Raw genomic sequence first — 26,242 nt, 5'->3', positions numbered from 1 at the left:
CTGCAGTTCTTGTCACAGACACTTTACACAGAGGGTGCACTATGTGCCAGGGATATGGGAGAGTGAAGGTTGTTTGGGGTACTTAACTCCGCATTTCCAAACCATCTAGAATTTGTTTTAAGTGCAGTCTTCAGTTTGGATTTCTTGGTTTTCTGCTGTTTTTTGTATTTTAAAACTACAGTGGTTTACTCAGATGTTTTACCTTTGGGTTACTGACACATTTACAATCTTCACTCCATTTTAAAGGTTCTTGGTCTGAAAATATACAAGCAGCTTCAAGGTCAGGGAAGCTATCCAATTTTCATCCCTCTGACTTCTGTAGTATCTAGCTTCCTGATTCAGGGGTGTTTTTATTCTCTCCTGTCTCATTTCAGAAGCACGCTCTCCAACCAGAAAGTTTCTCACAATCTGCTTTCTCCCAGGTAATTCTAAGCAGGCTATCAGTCCAGCAAATGCTACAGCTGAAGTCTCCTCTCACTCCTCTCCCAATCTGCAGCCACTGATCCACAGAACAGGAAAGAGATTTAAAGAGACAGGCTGCCAGGAGACAATATATTTCTAGGAGCAACCACTAAGTTCATTTTTATCCTTTTTAGCTCATGGTATCCCTTTAATGTGTATCACAAAACCCCAAGGCACACCCTGCTACCTCCCTGATAGTTTGCAAGAATCCTGCCTCTCGTGGTACTTTTCCGATACTTTCCCAGGATTGTGGGGTTTTCCCTGTCACCTCCTATGCCCCATCATGTGTGGGGCTCCCTGGGCTGTGAGCTCATCACACTCTCTTGCTATGTCACTGTTCCCAATGCTTCTTATCACTATTTCACTGTCATGCTGTGAGACTACTGAGCTCTTGCCATTAGCTCCTTGCTTTCTCAGTGCCTATAGCTTTCCTTACTACCAACACTTTGCTGCTATGTTGCTGTCACCTCCCTGCCATATGCAGGGCCCACTGATCCCAAAATTTACCTCCTTACCATATGGCAAGAAATCTAATGGATCCTGTTTGCATGTCACAGGGACAAGACTCTGAAAAACTCCTCTCACCCGACACTTGGATTTGTAATTTGAGATTAGAGTGAGTTAACAGGATAGTGGAGAGGAATTCCAGGACTGAGATGAAAGAGAATGCAAAAATCCCTGCCACCAGCAGAGGGGGGTTTACTCCTTCAGAGTTTCAGAAGGAACTGGGCTGTGGCTGAAACCCAGCGTGTATAAGGAACGTCAGTGGAGACAGGAGAAACTAAGAAAGCTAAATTCAATATTCATCAACCCCTGTACTGCCTTCCCCTTCCCAAGCAGCCTGTCACAACAATTTTTGAGAAGTCTGTCATGATAGTGCATTTTGCTGCTATTCATTTATTCCCTGTCCTCCTTTTCTCTTACTGCTTCAGAAAAATCCAATGAATCTCTCCTGCTCCAGATGTATAGCTCCCTACATTTCTGGGAACACTACTAAAGTACCCAGGAGGTGAGGAAACTAAACAATTCCACATGTAATTCTGTTCAGCCAGATGGCTTTGGTCTAACTCTAAGGAGAGATCATTCAGAGGTGGATGGATTTTCCCAACCTAATTATTTAATCTGACACTGGAGTCCAGGTCAGGTTGATAGTTTTTTACAGCGCAGTGTTGCTTAGCACCAGATGAGTGACAAGGAACAAATGAATGCTGCTCTTCTTTTGTACCCAACAAAATCGATCCCTTTAGTTTCTTGGCCACCCATTCCCCTGGGGAATGTAAATGTGATCACCCCAAGGTAAAAACAAATTAGCATTAGTAAGAATGTCTGTTGATCAGGAGGACTACGCACCATGCAGGACAACATCGCTGTGAAAAGGAGTGTGGGTCTCTACTAAGGGAGTCTGCTCCTCACACCCTTTGGGCTTTGATCTACGCAGCTTTGCTTCTGGATTTGGCTGCACCATCAAGGGCTCAAGACGTTTCTTCCTCTGCTTCTTCTCCAGAAGAGCTCTCTGTAAGAGAAACAAAGGATACGAAGGAAGGATGAATAGCCACATACACTAGAGAGGAGGCGTCAATGCATGGTCCCTCCATGGCCATTGGCAAAGTATTTTATATTGGAACCACTGTGAAGTCTGAAAAGCTCTGGTGCGCTCTGATAAGGGTTTCATGCTTCGGTGAAGTCTGCATCCTGGAATCATTCTGAAGACTCTGGACTGAGGCACTCACTTGGACTCTCAGATTCCATTGCCGGCAGCCAGGGGTCAAGGCACCACCTTAGACTGCGACCTAATTCTTGGCCATCAGCAATCTTTTGTCTTTGTATCCAATATAAACTGCCACAACTCTTTAATTCACACTGAGTTAAATTTAGCAGGTTTACTCAAAATTCACTATGAAGCATTTCACAAACTAGAATTAGCGATACAAAACTTGTCTGGTGGTTTCATTAATCACTGTCCATAACTTACCTATTTAAAACTGATGGATAGGATAGAAATGATGACCCATCAGGACCCTCCAGCACAGGGGTGGGCAAACTACGGCCTGCGGGCCAGATCCGGCCCCTCAGGGCTTTGGATCTGGCCCACGGGACTGCCCCCCGTGGTGCCGTAGGCCCTGCGCCGCTCTCAGAAGCGGCCGGCACCACGTCCCTGAGCCCCAGGGGGGGCAGAGGGCTCGGTGCATTGCCCTTGCCTCCAGGCACCACCCCCCGCAGCTCCCATTGGTCGGAAATGGGGAACCACGGCCAATGGGAGCTTCATGGAGCCCTGTGCCCCTCACCTCCCCCAGAGGCCACGCAGAGTTGTGGTGCTGGCTGCTTCTCGGAGTGGCATTGCGTTGCGTGGCGTGGGAGCCTGCCCTGGCCCCGGTGCGCGCTGCTGCCACCCCGGAGCCGCTTTAGGTAAGCAGTGCCAGGCCAGAGCCCAAACCTCTCCTGCACCCCTGTCCCCCAACTCCCTACCCTAAGCCCCCTTCCTGCACCTCGCACTCCAACTCCCTGCCCTGAGCCCCCTGCCGCACCCTGCACTCCTGTGCACACCAACCCCGTGCCCTGAGCCCCCTGTCACACCCCGTACCCCTCTTCTGCCCCAATCCCTTGCCCTGAGCCCGCTCCTGCACACCGCACCCCCTCACATCCCGCACTCCCTCCCACACCCCAACCCCTTGCCCTGCATACAGTTTCCCCATCCAGATGTGGCCCTCGGTTCAAAAAGTTTGCCCACTCCTGCTCCAGCATCTCTGATTCTATGACTAAACATTCTGTCTTTTTGAAAAACATCTTCAGTTACTAAATTTGGTATGTCAAATGTGTAATAGTACAGATAAGCTAATTTCATATTAAATGCCAAGAAGTACATTTGTGTAGTATTACTTCTGCATGGATAACAATTCAAATATTTTATAGTGAAATCTTAACATAAGGTTGCTCTATCTAGACTTTTAACCATATTTGAGGACTTGACCCAGGAGCAAGTAGGAACAAAAGGTTTCTAAGAATGTACAATTTTGACTGAAAAAGATAAAAAGAAGGGAGAGGGATTTGGACAAAAATTGATCTGGATGGGTGGGACTCTCTATGGCAGTGGTTCCCAAAGTTTAACAACTTGTGAACCCCTTTCACTAAAATGTCAAGTCTCATGAACCCCCTCCTAAAAATGAATATTTCCAGGGATTTTCTCCTTTACCTGAGTATAAATTATAAAAGCAGTGATCTTGGAAATAAAATGTTTTTTTATGCCATGCATATTAAACATCAATAATAATCATTACAGTATTTTTATTACATTATGAAAACAGCAACACTCTTCCAAGATCTCAATTTTGTAGCTTGTATCACTTTGAATAAGCCTGTTATAAGCCAAGGCTCCTATGTTTCATCAAGGAGCATCAGATGTGAACCAGCATGAAGGTATTTAAGAAGCCAACTCAAAGAGTTCCTCCTACACAAGCATTCAGGTCTTGAGCAGTCCAGGCAAACAACACACGTTACAACAAAGCTTAAAACTTGTTCTTCAGAATAACTTAAAAAACAAAACTAGCTGCCTATTTAATTTTAAAAACAGCAAAAAATGTCCACCTCCCTTTCCATTTCTTATAAGGAGTCCTGAAGAGTAAAGATGTGTGACAGATATCTTTGCTTTGATCTGCTTAGCTCTTGGAAGTCCAGGGGCTTCACTGGAGGCTACTGGCCCCATGCTGCCCAGGGTTCCTAAGGACAGTTCTGTCCACCATTAGGGAATTCCCCAAGAACCCCCTGTAACATTTTGAGAACCCCAGTTTGGGAACCACTGCTCTAAGGGAAAGGGAATTATTAAAGAAATTCCTCTTATGACAAAACGCCAGCTTCCTACATATCCCCTGACCCGCTTACTTAATACCCTATTAAAGGATCTACATTTTAAACAGAATGACAAATTAATTTCTTTTTTATTGTTAGCAGCTAAGTTTTGCATTGCACATTACCAGAAAAATGTAACTGCTCCTCCTATGGAACTGAGGTATAGCAAAATATTGACTGTCCTTGTAATGGGAAAGCTATCACAGCAAGTATGTACACAAGTGCCAAAAAAAGAATGGGTGTTTAGAAATGTGGTCATCCTTTTTGACATACTCAGAGGAGGAGGACTCTCCAGTCAGCAAGCCAGAATCTTTAGCCAGGTTCTTGAATATTAACCTGATGCTACATCGGAGCAAGTTATGTAGTATGTTAACATGTTATTGCAACTGTGTCTTAGTAAAATTTCAAAACACCACCACCACCAAAAAAAATCACAAAATGCCGAAGTTAAGCTTGAGACCACACCTCTTTCCCTGCTCCCTTGTGCCTATGCATTACAATGTGATAAGAGTCTTCAATTACACTGTGTTAACAGGTTGAGCACTCACCGCCACAGCACCTCCTACTGGTTGCCTCAGGAATTAGCTCCTCAGCCTCAGAGCACCCCCTGCTGGCCGGTGTCTCTCCTGCCTCAGGCCTCGTGTCTCTCCCTGACCCCAGTGCCCTTTACCTTGGGGTTCTGCCCACTGGCACTGTTCTGCTCCAGGTACCCCATGTTCCCAGGCAGCTAGGTCCTTCCCACTCCAAGGATGGAGTGAGACTGACCCAGCTCTTCCCTTAGCCCTTGTATCAGGTCCAGCTTGGGTTGGCCTGATTGGGTGTGGCCACAGCTATGCCTGCTCTTATCCTCTTTTCTAATTGGGTCCCAGCCACAACCCTCTCCAAGGGCTGCTTTTAACCCCTGCTCTCCTGGAGTGGGGCAGCCACCCCACTACACACTGCCACATCCTATTTCTCAAATCCTTGACCTGAACTCACTCTTCCAACTGACATTACTATTGCACTCAGTGATATTATTGTGATTCAGCAAAACAGGTCAGGACTTGCACAGGAAATGGACTTTCTGATAGGAGCAGGCATCCCCAGAGGAGAACTCACAACTGACAGCTCCCAGACACTGGGGGCTATGGATAGGACAAGAAGGAGTAGGAGTTACAGGGGAAGTCAAGGGTGTTTCAATCATTCGTGTTGAGTTAACTGAATGACAGAGAACTGGATATACCAAGTGAACTCATTCCTTGTGATACAAAGCTGAATGACAAACTTAGCCAGAGTCAAATGAACTATGAATCCTAATCTTAGGGCTTGGCTTCACTTGCAAGTTAGAGGGCATTAAATCAGTCCCGGGCGCCCTAACTCCCAAGGTGTCCACACTGGCAAGGCATGTAGAGCACCTGGACTCTGCAGCTGGAGCACTCCTGGTAATCCACCTCCACGAAAAGCATAAAGCTTGCTGCACCCCGGCTGAAACGCCCAGGCGTCAGTCTAAATGAGGTGTTGCATTACTGCGCTGTGATTGGTCTCCGGAAATGTCCCATAATCCCCTGAAGTCAAGTGGCCACTCTTGTCATTGTTTTGAACTCGGCTGCAGGCATGCAGATATACCCTTTCAAAGCTCAGTTTCTGACAGCCGGCTGCTTATCTGCTCCGGAACAAAGCAACCATCACTGTGGAATGCTGCTGCTGTGAGTGTGTGAGAGAGAGAGAGAGGCAGGGGGGTGGGTGGGTCTGCTGCTGTCTGAACTTACAAGACAGCATGCTGACACACTCTCTCCCCCCCAAAACCCACTCTCTCTCCCTCCACATACACACAACACACTCCCTGTCACACTCCACCCCCACCATTTGAAAAGCATGCTGCAGCCACTTACACACTGGGATAGCTATCACACTGCACTGCTCTCTGTGGTGTTGCAAGTGCTGCTAATGTGGCCACAACAGTGCGCTTGCAGCTGACAGTGTAAACACATGACAGCGTTTTCCCTGCTGCGGTCTCCGAAGGCTGATTTAACTCCCAGAGCTCTACATCTGCAAGTGTAGCCATGCCCTGAGTGTCAACATATATAACCATGTCACTTGTGATGTCATAACAAGTGATAAAGGAAACAAGTTCTAACTTAAAGAATTAGGGTAAAATGCTGCTGGACGCATGCGTGTAACTGTGAAGAGAACTACGCTTGGTACGGAGAGTTACAAGGTCTGTGAAGGAAAGTGGAGAATCAGATTTTAGTACACTGTAGCTCATCACTGAGCCAAATGGGATGTTCTACATGTGTACAAGTCACTTGCACTAAAGACAGATCATCCCTGTGTGCTCATTAGTAACCCTAAGAGCAATCTGAAGGTTGTTCTCACTGATGATAGCCCCCAGTTCTCAGTCTCCACATTCTCCTTAAAGTAAGTGGACACCTGGAGGCAGGTGTCCTTCTATCATCATTCCCCTCCGAACCTATGAAACTACCCTCTCTCTTTTTGTTTCTAGTGATGGCTCTTTCCCTGCGCGTATCCTCAATTGCAAAGCTCAGTTCTTGGCCCTTTGCTCTTTTTTATCTCTTTTGGCAACTTTCCTCAGAAGGTCTGGAGTGTGCACACTGTTTCTTTAATTGCATGATAACATACGAAGGCTAGATTGCATGTGCTGGTTCATTATCCTAGCACTCTTCATGAGCGCTACCGCACATGAGCTGGTTTGCTGTCGTAGTTGGCATTCCTGAGAGATGGGCTACATGGGTTACAGTTATTCTAATATTATTTGTGAGAGTCATGTTCTCTAGGCTGGTTTGTTACTGGGTTACTTCTGAGACCTGTGCTGTCCAAGTTAGTTTGTTATTGTAACATTACACACAAAGGATAGCCTGAACATTAAAAATATATTTTATAAGTATTAAAATATTGGTTTGGAAGAAGAAACAACATACATAAGAATTAGAGAAACTTTGAAAATACAAATTGAAGGTCAAATTTACCCTTCTGATTGGTAGTCGGACCCTTTACCAGAAATTCAGGTCTGCTGGTTCTGCAGTTGTACAAAATATATAACCAGGCTCAGATCACAGAACATACCAGTATATTGTTACAGGACTAAAAAATCCAAAATATATTCCATAATCATCCAAGAGCAGGAGGGAAGGAAATATGAAGGAAGGAAATGTCAGGGAGCAAGACAGCAAGAGTCAACAACACATTATCCTCAAAATAAATATGAGAGAGAATCTGTCATTGACATTTCCCTTATCTGACAGACAGACAGAAGAGGAGAACGGAAGCAAGTACAAGGTGCCACAAGTCCTCCTTTTCTTTTTGCGAATACAGACTAACACGGCTGCTACTCTGGAAGCGAGAGAGACATTATACATGCAGTAAGAATATACCCAGTTACTATAGGCGTTGGAGACTGAATCTGGGGGTCAGTATCTGATACCAGTAAACTAACTCTCTAAGAGCAACTTGACTGATTCTTCTACTAGGCCAGGTTTTTTTAAAGCATTTTAGTGTTTGCTGGCCTAGAAGTTTATTTCCATCTTAGGCCTAGTCTATACTTAAAATTTAGGTCAACACAGGAACAGTGCTCAGAGTTGTGAAAAATCCAAACCCCGCAGTGTAGACATGGTTAGGCTGACAGAAGAAAGCTTCCACTGACCCAGCTGCCACCGCTTGTGGAGGTGGAGTTACTGCGGTGATGGGGAAACCCCTTCCATTGCTGCAGTGTGCGGCTATAGGATGGTGCTACAGTGGCGTAATTACGGCACCGCAGCCATGCTGTTGTAGCGCCCATAGTGTAGACACGGCCTGAGTACAGTACAATTCTGTTTTAACAAAGAGTTTATGGGACACACCAAAACTTCGAGAAAACAGGGTTTGGATACATGGGACAGTATTTCATCATGCACACCTTCATTTAACAGAAACTTTTGGGTAACCAGAAGGTAGAAAAAATGGGATACTAAGGTCATTTGTTTTAAAAGGGTTTCTCTCTATTTCTGTGTTTGATTAAGGCATGGAAAATGTATTATTTAAGTAGGCTTAGCATAATTCTTTTTGTTTAATAATTTTGATAGAGAGAGTATCAATATTTATTTTTAAACATTGTTTTAGATTTTGTGTCTCTTTAAATTTTCACAGTTGTGGAATTATGGGGGAGGAGATCTCAGACAATAATTATTTAATGACCGTAAATGTTAAGATTTCGAACATTAAAGCTACCTAAATGGTGCCTCTGCTCCAGCTGCACTAAATGCTAGCTTAACACCACATTTTATACACATTAAGGTAGAGACTGCAGTAAGTTCTCAAGCAGCATTTCTCTTCCTTTGCCTATCTGTAAATGTAGATGATTATAGATAGAAATATTTTTTCATCAGTTTGAGTGTGTATGGTAAAAACAGTATTTACCAATAAAAATCTAATTCCCCCAACCAGCCATTTAAGGCTGCTAGAGTGCAGTTCACTTTGTTTGAACGAGATGGCATAACAACTTTATAATCAACATTGCTAAGTGTTCTTTTTAAAATTCGCTTACACTGATGTGATGTCCAAATAATAGAATTGGATTTTGTTTACTTTTGGCTAATATCCAACTCTTTCTTCCATCCCTGTATTATAATGAAGATTAATATACTTCAGGGAAAAGACACTTGAGCACTATGCTCCATTTGTGCCCTATAAGATAATGAAAGGACACTGGTTATTATGATGCATTTGACACTTTGGGAACATTACACATTAAAAACTTTCCATGACATTTTACTTTCAGGCTACACAGGAGTCCTGGAAATTCAGAACACCGTGAACACAGGAAACAAAACAACAACACTGAGTCTAGCAAATTTCCAGCAAGCTGCCCAGGGAGTTAGCACCATCAGATCTAGAATAACATAGCAGACCAATGGGCCATCCAGTTTGGTTTTCTGTGCTTTAGGGGAAGACATAAAACCCCTAATAAAGCAGTTGAGGGTGCAATACTACACCATTTATTTATTAATAATTGTCATCGTTGGTATTGTGTCCACAAGTGTGCTGGGCACATCACAGGAAGCCTATAAAAGGCAGCTCCCTGCTGTGCAAAAAGTTGCTTCCTGAGCATCATCTGGTTGCCGGTTTAAGCCATGAACGACGTGGCTTAATAGATCTTGCAATGCTTATCCCAGCTATTTATAGAAATTAGAGATGAAAAAAGCCCGTTTAGTGTGTGGTGCACAATATACAACTCTACCCCGACAGAACGTGGTCCTAGGGAGCCAAAAAATCTTACCGCGTTATAGGTGAAACCATGAGATATCGAACTTGCTTTGGCCACGAGCTTTTCCATTATTAATAGTCACTTCCCGCCCCCTGACTGACCCCTCAAAATCCCCGACCCACCCAACCCTCCTCCCCCGCCAACTCCCTGTCCCCTGACTGCCCCGCCCCCTAGCCACACCCCCTGACAGGCCCCCCGGGACTCCCATGCCCTATCCAACGCCCCCATTCCCCGTCCCCTGACCGCCCCACCCCCAGAACCTCCGAACCATCCAACCCCCCCCGCTCCCTGTCCCCTGACCAACCCCCGAGACTCTCTGCCCCTTATCCAACCCCTCGGCCCTGGCCCGGCACCCTTAACACACCGCTCAGAGCCGTATGTCAGAGCCAGACACGCCGATGCACTGATCCGCCGGAGCACGCAGCCCCGCCCCCCAGAGCGCTGCTTTACCGCATTATATCCGAATTCGTGTTCTATCGGGTCGCGTTATATCGGGATAGAGGTGTATGACCAGCATGTGGCCTGTCACAGTGCCCCTTGCAACCTGCTGCTTGCCTCTTTCTTTCTGCAGAATTTAAGCTTCCATTTATTAAAAAAAATAGACTAAAATTTTCAGAAGCATTTGAAGGTAAAAATTTGAATCTACATGTACATACCTAAATAAGAGGCCTAATTACCAGCACAGCTCTAACAGACTGAAGTTTCAAAATTTGTCGCAAGTCTCTAGCCACTATAATTTTGCAGAGAACTTTCTGAATGCAAACCAATACAGTTCTCTTTAAATGTGTCTGCAAAGAGCCTAAAACAGAACCTCAGAGAGGTGTGAACTACTCCCATTCATCTACTTAGGTTAGCCCCATTGCCTAACAAGGTCAAATGACATGTAGTATTGTACTCTCTTTTATTTTAGAAGAAAGATCCAAAGTAAGTACTCTATCCGGTGTTGTTGGTTAATCATACATTATTTGTAGAACCTATAGAGGGAGAAATCCTGTTTGGTCTGAGTGGTACAACCAAAGACGTAAACTCTTCCACGGACTTCTTTAGGCCTTGTCTACCCTGGCAAGTTTCTGCCCAGCGATGCAGCTTTCTGCACTGTAACTCCCGCGGTGCACACACTGCCAAGCCATTTAGTGCACAGAAACTGCGCAATTGCAGCGCTGTAAAAAACCCACCCCGATGAGAGGCGTAGAGCTTTCTATGCCGGGGGTACAGCGCTGCGGTGCCAGTGTAGACGCCCTGGTTGATTACAGCGCTGTGACTGGCCTCCGGGAGGTGTCCCACAATGCCTCTTCTCACCTCTCTGGTCATCAGTTTGTACTCTACTGCCCTGCCCTCAGGTGACCAACCATGATCCCCACGCCTTAAATTCCTTGGGAATTTTGGAAGTCCCCTTCCTGTTTGCTCGGTGACGCGTACAGTAGTCTCAGCACATCTCTCCAGGTGGCCATACCTGCTCCACACACCAGGCGATCCCAGCTTGGAGCAATGCCGAGCTGCTGGACCTCATCAGCGTTTGGGGAGAGGAGGCTGTGCAGTCCCAGCTGCGCTCCAGCCATAGGAATTACGATACCTATGGACAGATTTCACAATGCATGACAGAAAGGGGCCATGACCAGGACACACTGCAGTGCAGGGTCAAAGTGAAGGAACTGCGGAATGCTTACCACAAGGCGCAGGAGGCAAACTGCCATGTCGGTGCTGCGCCCACGAGCTGCCAGTCCTACAAAGAGCTGGACATGATACTCGGTGGCGATCCCACCTCCACTGCAAAGACTTCCGTGGCTCACGTGCCATTTGAGAGTGGGCAGAGTCAGGAGGAGGAAATCTTAGACGAGGATGTGGAGGGGGAAGGGGACCCAGAGGCAGAGTATGACTCAGAGGTCAGAGATGCATGCAGCCAGGAGCCCTTCTCTACCTCAGAGAGGGCTAGCCAGTCACAGCAGTCAGAGCTTGGCGAAGTGCAAACAGGAGAGGAGACCCCTGGTAAGTGGCTTTGATTTTTGGGAATCGCTGAAGCAAGTTGTTGGGGGCAGCAGGGTTGCAGAAAGCAGGCTTGTGTCTGTATGATGCGTGTACCGCCATATGCCTAGTCTGAATGGCAGAACAGGGTGTTGATTGACTCCCTCACTTCACAGGAATCTGTTTCAGAGATCTCCATAAAACTCTCATGGTGATACTGGGCAAGCTGCTGTCACAGGTTCTTTGGCAGAGCTGCTTTGTTTCTTGCCCCATTAAGGGTAACTTTCCTGTGCCACTCTGTGTGTGTGTGGGGGGGGGGGGGGGGGCCTTGTTGCACATAGGCGAGGCGCATAAAGCCCAGGATGGAAGCCGCAGTCTTGGAGAAGACCCTCCCTCGATTCCCTGCTCACCCTCAGCAGCGAGATATCTTCCATAATGAACACAGCCTGTGGAAAATGTGGGGACAGTAATGATTATAAGGCCCCCCTACAGTGCTGGCTCTCCCCAAGAGCCATGTGCACTATGGTCCTGGAACATCAATTTCCCCTCTGGTTACTCATCATTTTGGGGGTCTTGTGACTCATGTGTGCTTGCCTGGAATCAGCCAATTAGTGACAGGTATGTGAATAGAAAAGGAGTAGACTAACACAGCTGCTACTCTGAAACCTGTCAGGTATGTGACTAGTGGCTGTGTTTTAAATCACCGAATCAGTGGTCTGGGTGTTGCAAACAATACTACTTCTGTAAAATGTTGCATTTTGGTTTCACAGATATGACCTTGGGAGCCCAGCCTCCCTTTGTTATCACCAGCTGAACGGCTGCACAGAATTAGAAAGCAGCCACAAAAAACTAAAAAGAGGACTTTCTGCGTGATGTCACGATGTACTGTGCGGCCGAAAAACAAGCACTGAAGGACAGCGAGAAGAGGGACCAAAAGGACAACGTGGCACACCAGAACGCAGCCATGGAGCGGCTCTTAAATGTTATGGAGCGCCAAGCAGATATGCTCCAGGCGCTACTGGCGCAGCAAACCAAGCAGCTCTGCGCCCACCCTCCCCTGCAGCTACTGTTGCAAAACTCTTTCCCATGCGCCCCCCAGACACCGCCAACACGCTCTTATAAACCTCCTGGTTCCAGTCTGTACCCGCAGCATTCCACGCCTCCCCCATCACAGTCCAGCCCTGCAGACTCCCAGAACCCACTGCACTCAACACCCGACCCTCTGCAGGTTGGCACTGTACTCCAAAGGACAAAGCTGCATATGATACATGGATATACACAAATCTTTAACCGTCCCGAGACCCCACCTCGTCCTAGGACCCTCCCATCCCCCATCCCTCACAGTGCTGATGTGTTTTCTGTTTGTCTCTCTCCTCCGCTTGTTGTCTTTTATCAAAGAATTGTTTTGGTTTAAAAGCTATTGTTATTCCAGTAATTGAAAGTAAACAGAACCCTGCAAAGCAACAAGCAATTTTCTTAAACCTTCACAGTGCATCGTCTGCACCAATCACAATCACCTCCTAGCATAACAAACACTGCACTCCCGAGCACAGCAACAAATATTAGTGGACTTCAGATTCAAATTGCTGCCTCAAGGTACCCCTGATCCTTATGGCCCCGCACTGCACCCCTCTAAAAGCCCTGGTCTCTGGTTGTTCAAATTCAGCCTCCAGGCACTGAGCCTCAGCAGTCCAGCCCTAAGTGAAGCTTTCACCCTTCCCTTCACAAATATTATGGAGCGTACACCACGCGGCTATAAGCATAGGAATATTGTCATCAGCCAGGTCCAGCCTCCCATATAGGCAGCGCCAGTGGGTCTTTACACTGCCAAAACCACACTCAACAGTCATTCTCCACTTGCTCAGCATGTTGTTGAACCGCTCCTTGCTGCTGTCAAGGTGCCCCGTGCATGGCTTCATAAGTCATGGCATTAAGGGGTAGGTGGGGTCTCCCAGGATCACAATGGGCATTTCCATTTCCCCTACAGTGATCTTCTGGTCTGGGTAGAAACTCTTTGCTTGCAGCTTCCTGAACAGGCCAGTGTTCCAAAAGATGCGTGCGTCAGGCACCTTTCCGGACCAGCCCGCTTTAATGTCCGTGAAACATCCACGGTGATCCACAAGTGCCTGAAGAACCATTGAGAAATACCCCTTGCGATTAATGTACTCCATGGCTAGGTGGTCTGGTGCCAGAATTGGAATGTACGTGCCATCTATCGCCCCTCCGCAGTTAGGGAAGCCCATTTGTGCAAACCCATCCACAATGTCACGCACGTTGTCCATAGACATGGTATTTCGGATCACGATGCGATTAATGGCCCTGCACACTTCCATCAACACAAGTCCAACGGTCGACTTTCCCACTCCAAACTGGTTAGCGACCGATCAGTAGCAGTCTGGAGTAGCCAGTTTCCGCAGTGCAATCGCCACGCGCTTCTCCGACGGCAGGACAGCTCTCATTCTCGTATCCTTGCACTGCAGGCCTGGGGCGAGCTCATCACACAGTCCCATGAATGTGGCTTTCCTCATCCAAAAGTTCTGCAGCCACTGCTCATCATCCCAGACGTGCACGACGATCTGACCCCACCACTCAGTGCTTGTTTCCCAAGCCCAAAAGCGGTATTCCACTGTGGTCAGCACCTCCATGAATGCCACAAGCAATCTCGTGTCGGAGCTACTACAGGTGGCGAGATCAATGTCAAACTCCTCTTGCCTTTGTAATTTATGGAATAACTCCACTGCCACTTGTGACATGTTAGTAAGAGCGAGCAGCATATTGGTCAACAGTGCGAGATGCATTCCTGCAGACCGAAGAGGCAGAGCACGCAGTACACAAACTGTTGAAAGATGGCCAAATGCGGATGGAAGCACATGGACTGCTGGATGCAAACCAATGCATCACAGAGCATTGGGACAGAACCCAGGATGCCCCGTGACCCCCTCCGCCTTCCCACAACTCTTAACGGCAGAAGAGGAAGAGATGCTCTGTGGGATAGCTGCTCAGGGCGCACAGCTCTGAATACCGATGCAAGTGCTGCACGTGTGAATATGCTACCGCGCAGGCAGCTGACAGTGTGAACATACAACACTGGTTTCCCTTCAGTGCTCTCTGAGTGACAATGTAACTGCCGGTGCTGTAACTCTGCCAGTCTAGACATACCCTTAGATAAGGCCATGCATACCTACACAGAAACAACATATCTGATACTAGAGACAAAGGGTAGAACACATTTCAATGGCTGGAAGCTGAAGCAAGACAAATTCAGACTAGAAATAAGGCACAAATATCTAAGTGAGGGCAGTTAACCACTGGAACAGCTCACCAAAGATTGTGGCAGATTCTTCATCCCTTAGGAGTTTTTAAATCAAGACTGGATGCCTTTTTATAATATATGCTTCTAGTGCATCCATGAGTTATTGCATTCTGTACAAGAATTATTGGGTGATGCTCTAAGCCTTGTGTTAGGAAGTGAGATTAGATTATCAAAATGGATTTCGGACCTCAAAAATATATGAGCCCAGTGGCGGATTAGCCACTTGGCCTATGGGACCCATGCCCAGGGGCCCTGGCCAATTGGGGGAGCCCCCGAAAAAATCCGCCACCAGATGCCGGAAGCCCAGAGCCCCAGAAGCAGCGCTGGGTGGGGCAGGGGAAGCCCCAATGCCCTGACCCCTGTAGCAATGCCGGGTGGAGCGGGGAAAGCCCCCACATTCTGACCCAGCTCCCTAGCAGAAGCGCCATATGGGTGAGGAAAGTCCCCCCACCCCGCCCCTGCTCCCTGGCAGAAGCGCCAGGCAAAGTCCCAGCGCCCAGACCCAGCTGCGGCCTGGGACTGGAGGCGCTCTCACTCCCTGCCGTGGCCTAAGGGTTGGAGGAGCTCTCACTCCTTGCCCACCCAGGGCCGTGACGGGGAGGACAGAGCTTCTCCAGTCTTTGTGGGGGGCAGAAAGAAGCAAATGGGTGGGGGAGTGGAATGGGGTGGAACAAGGGTGGGGGCGCAGGGGGAAGGGGTGGAACGGAATGTGGCCATGGGTGGGGCTGTAGGCGGAAGGGGTGGGGAGCAGCCCCACTACGTGCTCTGGCTGAGGGCCCCACCAAATCTTAATCCGCCTCTGTATGAACCTATACTCATCTTAAATTTCACAGGGCAGAAGAGTAAGTATGAATATGTTTATCTAAGTGCCCTAAAGGGTATGGTGGTCTGGGCATTCAGCAAGTTGCATATCAATCAGCTGTTTGGAAAGAGATACAATTCCTGCTCTTCTGCCAAATCAAATGCTAAGCCAAAAATGGGTTGTATTTAGAAAAAGAAAGAAAGTTGCTGGCAGTCGCTCTTTCTACTGTTTAGAGAGTATTTTTCTTTCTGCTTTGATGTTTAAACTGGATAATTCCCTACAGAGATTAATTCTCCTCCTCTCTTTTGATCCACTCAGTCTTGTGATGAATGAATCCTAATGAAATGAATAAAACAACACTTGCAGGAGACACAAAATATCAAGGAAATCAAAACAAAACCTACGGCAAGCTTGACCCCTAAACTAATGATAACCAGAAAATCCTTGAAGGCAAATGGTAGCGATTAATTCTAATCTGTCTCTATCCATCATTCCAAGCATTTATATCACATGCATCACCCTGTCTTTGTTTTACTCCACACATGGTCTCACATGCAATAGGAGATGCTCTGCACCTTTTGCAGTTGTTTACACCAGTGCAAAGTGGGTGTAAAATGCTGGTGTTTTACACCCACTTTTCACTGGTGTAAAGACTATATAAAGCACAGCAGTGAATCAGGTGCATCCAAGAAGCACAATGTGGGGAAGGAAGAAGTGCAAACATTTGCCTCTCCTTCTCTATCAGAATAAAGCAGCAGCAAACTCAGACTCAATGTAAAATGTGGTTGTAAATTCCTGGAGACTGATGTTTTGCCCATTCTCTTATAGTGACACTTGTCAGCCTCTGCACTGCCGATTCACTTACCTGGTTCTCTAGTTTCAGCTGTCGCAATTTCACACTTTCATCTTCAAAAATACTGTGAAAAGGAAAGAGAAAAAACCCTATTATTGCTAGGAAAAATCATTTACATAGCACTGTAAGTGTATGTGGTGCTCTACAGAGCAAGACACGGTTCCAGAACAAACAAGTTTATAAACTAACTGCCATCCCACAATATACTTTTTACCATACTGTGAGACCCAGTTACAACAGCCCTTTGAGATGTTTAAAAACTCACTTTTATAGTGCAGTTTAGACAAGACTAAGCTATGTATTAACCACGTTCTTGAAGCAATACTGAAGCAACTTTCGATACTGACAGGTTTCAGAGTAGCAGCCGTGTTAGTCTGTATCCACAAAAAGAAAAGGAGTACTTGTGGCACCTTAAAGACTAACCAATTTATTTGAGCATAAGCTTTCGTGGGCTACAGCTCACTTCATCGGATGCAAATTGGCTGAGTCACGAGCCAGTTTGCTGCTTCAATGCTTAACACTTCAAAGTAATTCACTGTGGTCCTGGTTCTCCCACAAATATCTACATCTCAGAGTTCTGCACTCGCTGGCTCCTCAATCCAGCTCTTTCCTCTTTGTGGATTGCCCAGGATCACTAATCATGATACGCAAAAGACTGTATTTACCCAGTTTTGATATGAATTTGACCTGATGTATAAAAATTGATGATTTCAGTACTGAAATGTTCTATCGTTAGGTGAGGTTGTGGTTGGCGTTAGGAATTTGCTACTCACTGATATTTTAATAGGCAATAACATTGTAGCCATGTCTAAGCATGTTAATGTTATAGGCAGGTCCTAGGGAAAGTATGGGTCTAATACACCTGCTTTGTCTGTAGCCAGTGAGGAAGGCTGTGACAGGGGAGGGAAATCCTAGCCTTTTTCTGCTGAGAATAGCAGCTTGCCTGCTAAGAAGGAATTTGAAAGTTCTTCTATTGTGCCAGAATCTGCTCTGAGCTTAAGTGAAACACACAAAAAATTTCTGGTAGTGATCAATGGCTCAGTGTCTAGTTGGCAGCCAGTATCAAGCAGAGTGCCCCAGGGGTCAGTCCTGGGGCCCGTTTTGTTCATCATCTTCATTAATGATCTGGATGATGGGATGGATTGCACCCTCAGGAAGTTTGCAGATGACACTAAACTTGGGGGGGAGAGATAGATAAGCTGGAGGGTAGGGGTAGGGTCCAGAGTGACCTAGACAAATTGGAGGATTGGGCTAAAAGAAATCTGATGAGGTTCAACAAGGACAAATGCAGATGGAAGAATCCCATGCACTGCTACAGGCTGGGGACTGACTGGCTAAGCAGCAGTTCTGCAAAAAAGGACCTGGGGATTACAGTGGAAGAGAAGCTGGATATGAGTCAACAGTGTGCCCGTGTTGCCAAGAAGGCTAAGGGCATATTGGGCTGCATTAGTAGGAGCATTGCCAGCAGATTGAGGGAAGTGATTATTCCGCTCTATTCGGCACTGGTGAGGCCACACCTGGAGTATTGCCTCCAGTTTTGGGCCCCCCACTACAGAAAGGATGTGGACAAATTGGAGAGTGTCATCTAATCATATTTTAATGAACTTAGTCTGAGGGTTATCTGTGTTTAACTGCTTTTTATTTTGTCACACTTCCTATTTCTGTAATTTAGCCATAAAACATTTGAGAAATCCTCACTTAGGTCAATGACTTTGGACTGATAATAGCCTCAGATAGAAAGTGAATCCTGAGCTCAGTAGGTGCAGAGCCAGGAATAGGTAGCATCTTGAGTACAAAATTGAGGGCATGGAGAAGGTTGTGATGACTATCCAGAAAAGTAGCATAAAAGAGCCAGTCAGGGACATTATAGGCACAGAGAGGGACAAATGACCTGAAGGATACTTGCTATGGTTATAGTAACAGATTTAGGCTTTCTGTTGAAGGATGCACACAATTTAAACAATTGATATTTTTGTAACACATTTGCTGAATACAGCAAGATATGCAGTAGCTGCCATGTGGAAATCCGGTGGGTGATGAAGACTTGGCATGCTCACATACAGAACACACTAGTGATAGAAAAGGTTACCTTTGGCATGGACAAAACACACACTGGTTAGAAGCTGTAAAATAGGACTGAGTGGACTTGTCAGAGCTAAAGTTTTACATTGTTTTATTTTTGAATGCAGGTTTCTTTTGTACATAATTCTACATTTGTTAGTTCAACTTTCATGATAAAGAGATTGCATTACAGTACTTGTATGAGGTGAACTGAAAAATACTATTTCTTTTGTTTTTTACAACACAAATATTTGTAATAAAAAAATAAATATAAAGTGAGCACTGTACACTTTGTATTCTATGTTTTGACTGAAATCAGTATATTTGAAAATGTAGAAAACATCCAAACATATTTAAATAGTATTTTATTATTGTTTAACAGTGCGATTAATCACGTGATTTTTTTAATTGTGCGATTAATCACAATTTTTTTAATCGCTTGACAGCCCTAATAAAAATACAAAAGCATCACAGCACACCATTATTGAAATATTGCTTACTTTCTTATTTTGTCTGTATGAAATTTTAGTGTGTACTGACTTCACTAGTGCTTTTTATGTAGCCTATTGTAAAACTAGGCAACTATCTAGATGAGTTAATGTACTCCCTGGAAGACCTCTGCTTACCCCCAGGGGTATGTGTATCCCTAGTTGAGAACCATGGTATTAGATAAAGGTCACTTTTCCATTTCTCTCTTTCTCTCACCCCCACCCCCACCCACCCCTTTTCTTTTTGGACATTGTCTTAAGTAATTATTTTTATTTAAAAAATAGCAGTGTGGACACAAACTAACATTATGTTTGCACTCTTCACTGCTTCTTTGTGATGGAAAAATGCAACCTCGAAAGATTTTTGTTTGTTTTTTATGTTAGACATATGAGATCCCAACATTTATTTTTAGCTGGATAATGCTGCCAGTGAAGAATAGGGAATGATCTCTCTGAGCTGCAATTACCCCAATTTTCAATGGGGATCAAAATAATTTTTAATTATGTTGTTCGTGTCTACTTTCGAACAAAACCTATGTTAAGTGAAAACTTTATAGCTATGTTTGAAGACTGGAACAGCACCACTACTGCAGAATAGACTAGCCCTCACATTCAACACTCCTCATTACTTAATTAAGGGTTGGAAGTGATAACAGTCAGGATCAATCTATTGTGATGTCTCCATTCTGGTCCTCCAGTGATGATTCAAGTCCTTCAATAACAAGAAGAAAGTCAGGATCTGATTTTCCTAATGTAGAAGGCATGCAAAAAACCAAGTGTGATGGAGGTGGGTGGGTGGTTATTCCAACATCCCCCCACCCCTGGTATGGAAGGAAGAAACAAAAAGAAAAACTTTCACAAGTCATCTTTTTGCATCATAAAGTACAGGAACAATTTTGTCTCCTTTTCAGGTCACCTTTAACAGATTAAGAGCACTTCTGTGAAAAGGACTTGCAGTGAAGGAGCCCAGCAATCCTTTCCCATCACAGAATAGAGGAATCCACGTGAATCGTAGAAGAGGGCAGGGGGTATCAGAGCATCTATATGGTAAATATAAAAAAAGTCTCACTTTTTATTTAGCCCATCCCTTGACTCCTTCCCACTCCCTGGTTGTCTGGAAAGTCCAACCCAACAGCCAGGAAAACAGAGCTTCCTTGTTCCTTTCCTACACTAACTTTTTCTCTTAGTAGCTCAAATGGATAAACTGCTGATACTAATCTAACAGAAAAAGACTATGTGGAGGCACTCCCACATATCAATGAGGAATGCGAGCAGTGCACTAATTCAGCCCCTGACTCAACCAGCTTCAAAAGGGAATCCTTCCAACCAAATCCATAGAAACAACATATTCAAATGCTCCTCTGACATATCAGTGCACAAGTACTGCATTGCACACATCATACCCTATTGCACATAACACTCCTGTCTGCAGTAAGAGCAATTAAACGTCTATCGGAAATGAGGAAAACAACAAATCTGCCCTGAATACAGGAGTATGGTCTAGAAAGCAATTCCTAGCTTAGCCCATGGTACTTGTGACGTGTCAGTATTCAGAGTAACTTCCCCTCCCCTTTTTCTCCCTAACCCTCTGCAACAGAGCACATGCTATATTCACTCCAAATCTCTCCACGGTACTGTGGTCACTGTTGTGTCCCAATCACATTACAAAGAAACTGCCCCCAATGACTCCTTTCTTCAGTTTCACTAAATTCAAGGAACCCCCTCTAACTGCCCTATGAGCTGAATGATGCCTCTGGCTCTGGAGAAGGTGGGCAATAATCAAAGGTGTAGAATGGAAGTGGAGACCAAGAATAACCATGGATACCAAGTAGGGATGGAGAAGAATGCAGAATGCACGTTTACTAAAAGGCATATTAAAGTGTGGTTGGACATTAAAAATGAGAAAAACAGCAAAATGGTGGGATTCCATGTTGTCTTCCTCACTGCCTTCCAGGTCAAACATGCTCCAATGATAAGTAAGAAATTTTTCTTTTTAACTGCCAATGTCAAAAACTCCAGCTGAAATCAGAGCCCAGCCTGCTTTTTACATCATTACCAGAAATAGAAATTTTGCAATAAGAATTTGGATGATAAATTTGTTGATAATGGATGAAGTATAATATGAAATCAATTGCCTCTTTCATAACTATTCTTGGTATACATAGTTACCTGTAACATATATAACTCCCAGATTCAGCATCCATTAAGTAAGAGGTCAGTTATACATAACCAAGTAGTATTCTAAAATTAAAGAAGTATTACAACATGCACATGTTCCCAGCTGTTTTTTTTAAAAAAGGGGAAATCGTGTATTATTTTGAAAACAGTATGTGATTATGTAATTAGCTTTGGGCTGTGTTATACATATGCAAGAAACGGCAGAGTTAACATTCCACATTCAATTTGAACTTTGAAATTTGTTGACTTCTGAGTAGTTGACCATGCAATAAAATAGTCTCTAAATGTAGGGCTATTTAATGGAATTATATACTATTTATCAAATTGTACAATATACAATACAAACTGGAATATCAACGCAACCTTCCATACAATAAACATTCTTTATATATTTTGCTATGCTACTCAGTTAAGATTGTCACTGAATATTTGATTTCATTAAGATTTATAGATTTTAAAGGCCAGAAGGACCATTATGATCAATTAGTCCAATGTCCTGCATAACACATGCCATAGAATTTCACCCAAGGTTTCCAGCAGCAAGCCCAATAACTTGTGGGGCCTGGAGACTGATCTTGGTGGAGGATTTTCAACTGGAATTCACTTCTCACTTTGGTCCCCCAAGTCTATGTGTAGAGCATAAAGTCCTTGAGTTTTGCCTGATTGGGGGTAAGTTCATCGAAGGTGGGAAGATGGTTGTGCATGGATACTGTTCAACACAAGCACTTTTATACTGCACACAGCTCCCTGAGAGAGTTGGGTGATGCAGTTTTATAAACTGAAAAATAAATAAAGAATTACCCTCTTGCTTTGCTCAGAAGGAATAAAATTTGCAAAATTTAGTAATAACATGCCATCTTTTAGATAGGAAACATAATTTGGCCCCAAAAGCCGCTACACAAAACTTACACACGTTCTAGTAAGGGCTTTATACTATATACTGATACAAGACATTTCAAATACACTTATCTTGAATTTGAAAATTTATTCACAACTCTCTAGGGCACTTACCTTCAACCAAAGAGATGGACTGAATGATGATGTTTATTTTCTACCTTTAATTGCTACGATTCTATGAATAAAATAATCTTCACAAAACAATGGGGTATAGACATTCCTTGATGCAGAGTAATTTTACAGTGGATATTTGGGATCATGTTTAACACCTCAGTGATTTCGGTCTAAGCAGAATCATGAAACATCTTCATAGTTAGAATGGTAACTGACTTTTTAAATCATCCAGTACTTCCTGGGGCCAAGAGGTAGGCAAAGCAATTCCTGATAGGAGTCATGTCCCAGGCAGAAGCCTGTGACAGGGTGCGGTTAGATCTATAATTGTGCCCTTTTGAAGCCAGCACCCTGGTCACTTAAAACACCCAGAGCACTGCGTGTAGTTAGAGTAGGAAGGGCTTAGGTAGTTTGGGTTTGGAAGGGAAGAAGGGATCATTTGCAACTGTAGGGAGCCAGATGAGTTTATGAGGTAATTAGCTCACCAGCTGGATAGCTCCAAGAAAAAGCAAGCAGTATAAAAGGCTGAGCCAGGGAGGAAGAAGGGGGCTCCACACAACTGCTGCTGTGTTGTGATGTACCTGGAACATAAACAGCAATAACAAAATCTGATGGCAGTACCCTGGTGGACTGTGTGTGCTGCGTAATTCATAGAGAGCCTATCCGCTAGGGTTTCCAGGAGCTGAAGGGGGAGCCTGTTCACAGCTCTTTACTCATCTCTGCAAAAAGGTCTAAATTACCCTGCTGGCTTCCCCTTCCCTTTGGGGGAAAGACCAATACATAAGTGAGAGACTGCATAAAATCTAGCTTCAGAATAATCTTAAACTCTTTTAAAATGCAAAAAGAAAAGGAGGACTTGTGGCACCTTAGAGACTAACCAATTTATCTGAGCATAAGCTTTCGTGAGCTACAGCTCACTTCATCGGATGCAGCTCATGAAAGCTTATGCTCAAATAAATTGGTTAGTCTCTAAGATGCCACAAGTACTCCTTTTCTTTTTGCGAATACAGACTAACACAGCTGTTACTCTGAAATCTTTTAAAATGCAGTAAATGGCAACAAGAATTTTTAAGTTTTCTAACAAAGGACCCCCAGACCTTCTGTTTTTGAATCAATACCAATACAGATTTTTCATCCTGGTCACATCTAAATGAATGAATTTATGCATGCATGTATTATGGATGTATTTATTGGAATTGGGGTGGGGTGCACTAGGAATATTCTCCTAATCAACTTCATCTGCCCACACTTTTGTTTGTCTGGCTGCTGAGCTCCTTGAGGACAGGAACACCACACATTTCTTCTCTTGTCCCTTTAGGTGCTTGGACACCATAGTGACAGGTAGAATATAAAGCCTGTTTTACGCACAGAAAATCAGTGCAAAAAACCTGATTTAATCAAACCTGTACAGAAACTGTGTGCAGACAAACCCCAAGAAGATAAAAAATCAGTTCTCTTTCTCTCCCTTCAGCCACGTTCCATCACCATGGTTGTGAACTGAGAGAGCTGCGAACAGACGAGACACAAACAGAGGGATTTTGCCTGGGGGGAGTTCCCACAGAGTTTTTTGCCTTTCAGGTTTCTGTGAGCAATAAATACAACATCTGAAGAGGCTCTTAGAAGGAAGACAATATGGATAGTGAACAATCAGCTGTTGTGACCTGCACAGTATGTACCATGTTTCTCTTTCTCCCACAGGATAGAAGCGACTTCCTCTGTATGAAGTGCAAGCTGGTCTCTATATTGGAAGAGAAGGTTAAAGGACTAGAGACCAAGAAAATTGGTAGCATGTGACCTCCAGAAGAAAGAGGAGATCCCCAAAGCAGATAGAAGTAAGAAACCGTTTTCAGGCTCTCTGTATAGGTATTATGGCTAAGAATGGTTTGGAAGAGTCATCTGAGGGAAGGGATCAGAAGGAGACCCCATCGACTGGAAGGCATGGGATGCATTGTCCTAGGGATGGGGGTTCCACGACCACTTCTCCCAAGAGGAGACGACGGGTGGTGATGGTCAGGGTCTCCCTCCTAAGGGGACGGAGTCATCCATCTGCCATCCAGACCAGGAAACTCGAGAAGTGTGCTGCTTGCCTGGAGCTAGAATTCAGGATGTGACGGAGTGTCTGCCGAGATTGATCGAGACCTCGTACCACTAGCCCTTCCTACTTCTCCACATGGGCACCAATGATACTGCCAAGAATGATCTTGAGCGGGTCACTGCAGACTATGTGGCTCCGGGAAGAAGGATAAAGGAGTTTGAAGCACAAGTCGTGTTCTCGTCCATCCTCCCTGTTGAAAAAAAAGGCTGAGGTAGGGACCATCGATTTGTGGAAGTAAATGCATGGTTGCGCAGGTAGTGTCCAAGAGAGGGCTTTGGATTCTTCGACCATGGAATGTTGTTCCAGGAAAAAAGATTGCTAGGAAGAGATGGGGTCCACCTAATGAAGAGAGGGAAGAGCATCTTCGCAGGCAGGCTTGCTAACCTAGTGAGGAGGGCTTTAAACTAGGTTCACCTGCGGATGGAGACCTAAGCCCTGATGTAAGTGGGGAAGTAGGACACCGGGAGGAAACACAAGGAGGCGGGTGCAACAGGGGAGGCCTCCTGATTCATACTGAGAAAGTAGGGCAATCGGCTAGTTATCTTAGGTGCCTGTACACGAACACAAGAAGCGTGGGAAGCAAACAGAAAGAATTGGAAGTCTGGCACAGTCAAGGAACTATGATGTGATTGGAATAACAAAGATTTGGTGGGGTAACTCACATGACTGGAGCACTATAATGGATGGGTATAAACTGTTCAGGAAGGACAGGCGGGAGAGAAAAGGTGGAGGAGTTGCACTGTATATAAGAGAGCAGTATGATTGCTCAGAGCTCCAGTAGGAAACTGGAAAAAAGCCTCGAGAGTCTTTGGGTTAAGTTTAGAGGCAAAATCAACAAGGGTGATGTCGTGGTGGGCGTCTGCTATAGACCACCAGACCAGGGGGATGAGGTAGACGAGGCTTTCTTCGGATAACCAACAGAAGTTTCCAGATCACAGGCCCTGGTTCTCATGGGGGACTTCAATCACCCTGACATCTGCTGGGAGAGCAATACAGTAGTGCAGAGACAATCCAGGAAGCTTTTGGAGAGTGTTGGGGACAAACCTCCTGGTGCAAGTGCTGGAGGAACCAAAGAGGCGCCATGATTCTCTTGACCTGCTGCTCACAAACAGGGAAGAATTGGTAGGGGACGCAGAAGTGATGGTCACCTGGGAAGCAGTGATCATGAGATGGTCAAGTTCAGGATCCTGACAAAAGGAAGAAAGGAGAGCAGCAGAATACAGACCCTGGACTTCAGAAAAGCAGACTTTGACTCTCTCGGAGAATGGATGGGCAGGATCCCCTGGGAGGCTAATATGAGGAGGAAAGGAGTCCAGGAGAGCTGGCTGTATATTAAAGAAGCCTTATTGAGGGCGTAGGAACAAACCATTCCGATGTGCAGAAATAGCAGCAAATATGGCAGGCGACCAGCTTTGCTTAACAGAGAAATCTTCAGTGATCTTAAACACAAAAAAGAAGCTTACAAGTAGTGGAAACTTGGACAGGTGACTAGGGAGGAGTATAAAAACATTGCTCAAGCATGCAGGGGTATAATCAGGAAGGTCAAAACCCAACTGGAGTTGCAGCTAGCAATGGATGTGAAGGGTAACAAGAAGGGTTTCTACAGGTATGTTAGCAACAAGAAGGTGGTCAGGGAAAGTGTGGGACCCTTACTGAATGGGGGAGGCAACCTAGTGACGGATTATATGGAAAAAGCTGACGTACTCAATGGTTTTTTTGCCCCGGTCTTCACAGACAAGGTCAGTTTGCAGACTGCTGCACTGGGCAACACAGCATGGGGAGGAGGTGAGCAGCCCTCAGTGGTGAAAGAACAGGTTAATGACGATTTAGAAAAGCTGGACATGCACAAGTCCATGGGGCCAGATCTAATGCATCCAAAAGGTGCTGAGGGAGTTGGCTGATGTGATTGCAAAGCCATTGGCCATTATCTCTGAAAAC

At 45.1% G+C, this 26,242-nt stretch overlaps 1 protein-coding gene across 2 annotated transcripts in view; it reads right to left on the bottom strand.

Moving 5' to 3' along the window:
* The window catches only part of TULP3 (TUB like protein 3), a 79,929-nt gene that overhangs the window by 27,660 nt on the left and 26,027 nt on the right, over positions 1-26,242 (bottom strand). The window contains exons 2-3 of one of the 2 annotated variants that reach the window (XM_077824938.1): positions 16,487-16,538; positions 1,813-1,975 (exon numbers count right to left, since the gene is read on the bottom strand). In XM_077824938.1, the coding sequence (XP_077681064.1) occupies positions 1,813-1,975; positions 16,487-16,538 (215 nt within the window). Of the gene's footprint in view, positions 1-1,812; positions 1,976-4,853; positions 4,936-16,486; positions 16,539-26,242 lie in introns of those variants that run through there. The other variant, XM_077824945.1, reaches the window with a different exon arrangement.

The sequence above is a fragment of the Eretmochelys imbricata genome, chromosome 1 (assembly GCF_965152235.1).
Source record: "Eretmochelys imbricata isolate rEreImb1 chromosome 1, rEreImb1.hap1, whole genome shotgun sequence".
In the NCBI taxonomy this organism is placed as follows: domain Eukaryota; kingdom Metazoa; phylum Chordata; order Testudines; family Cheloniidae; genus Eretmochelys; species Eretmochelys imbricata.
This window is presented reverse-complemented; position numbering and strand designations above follow the sequence as displayed.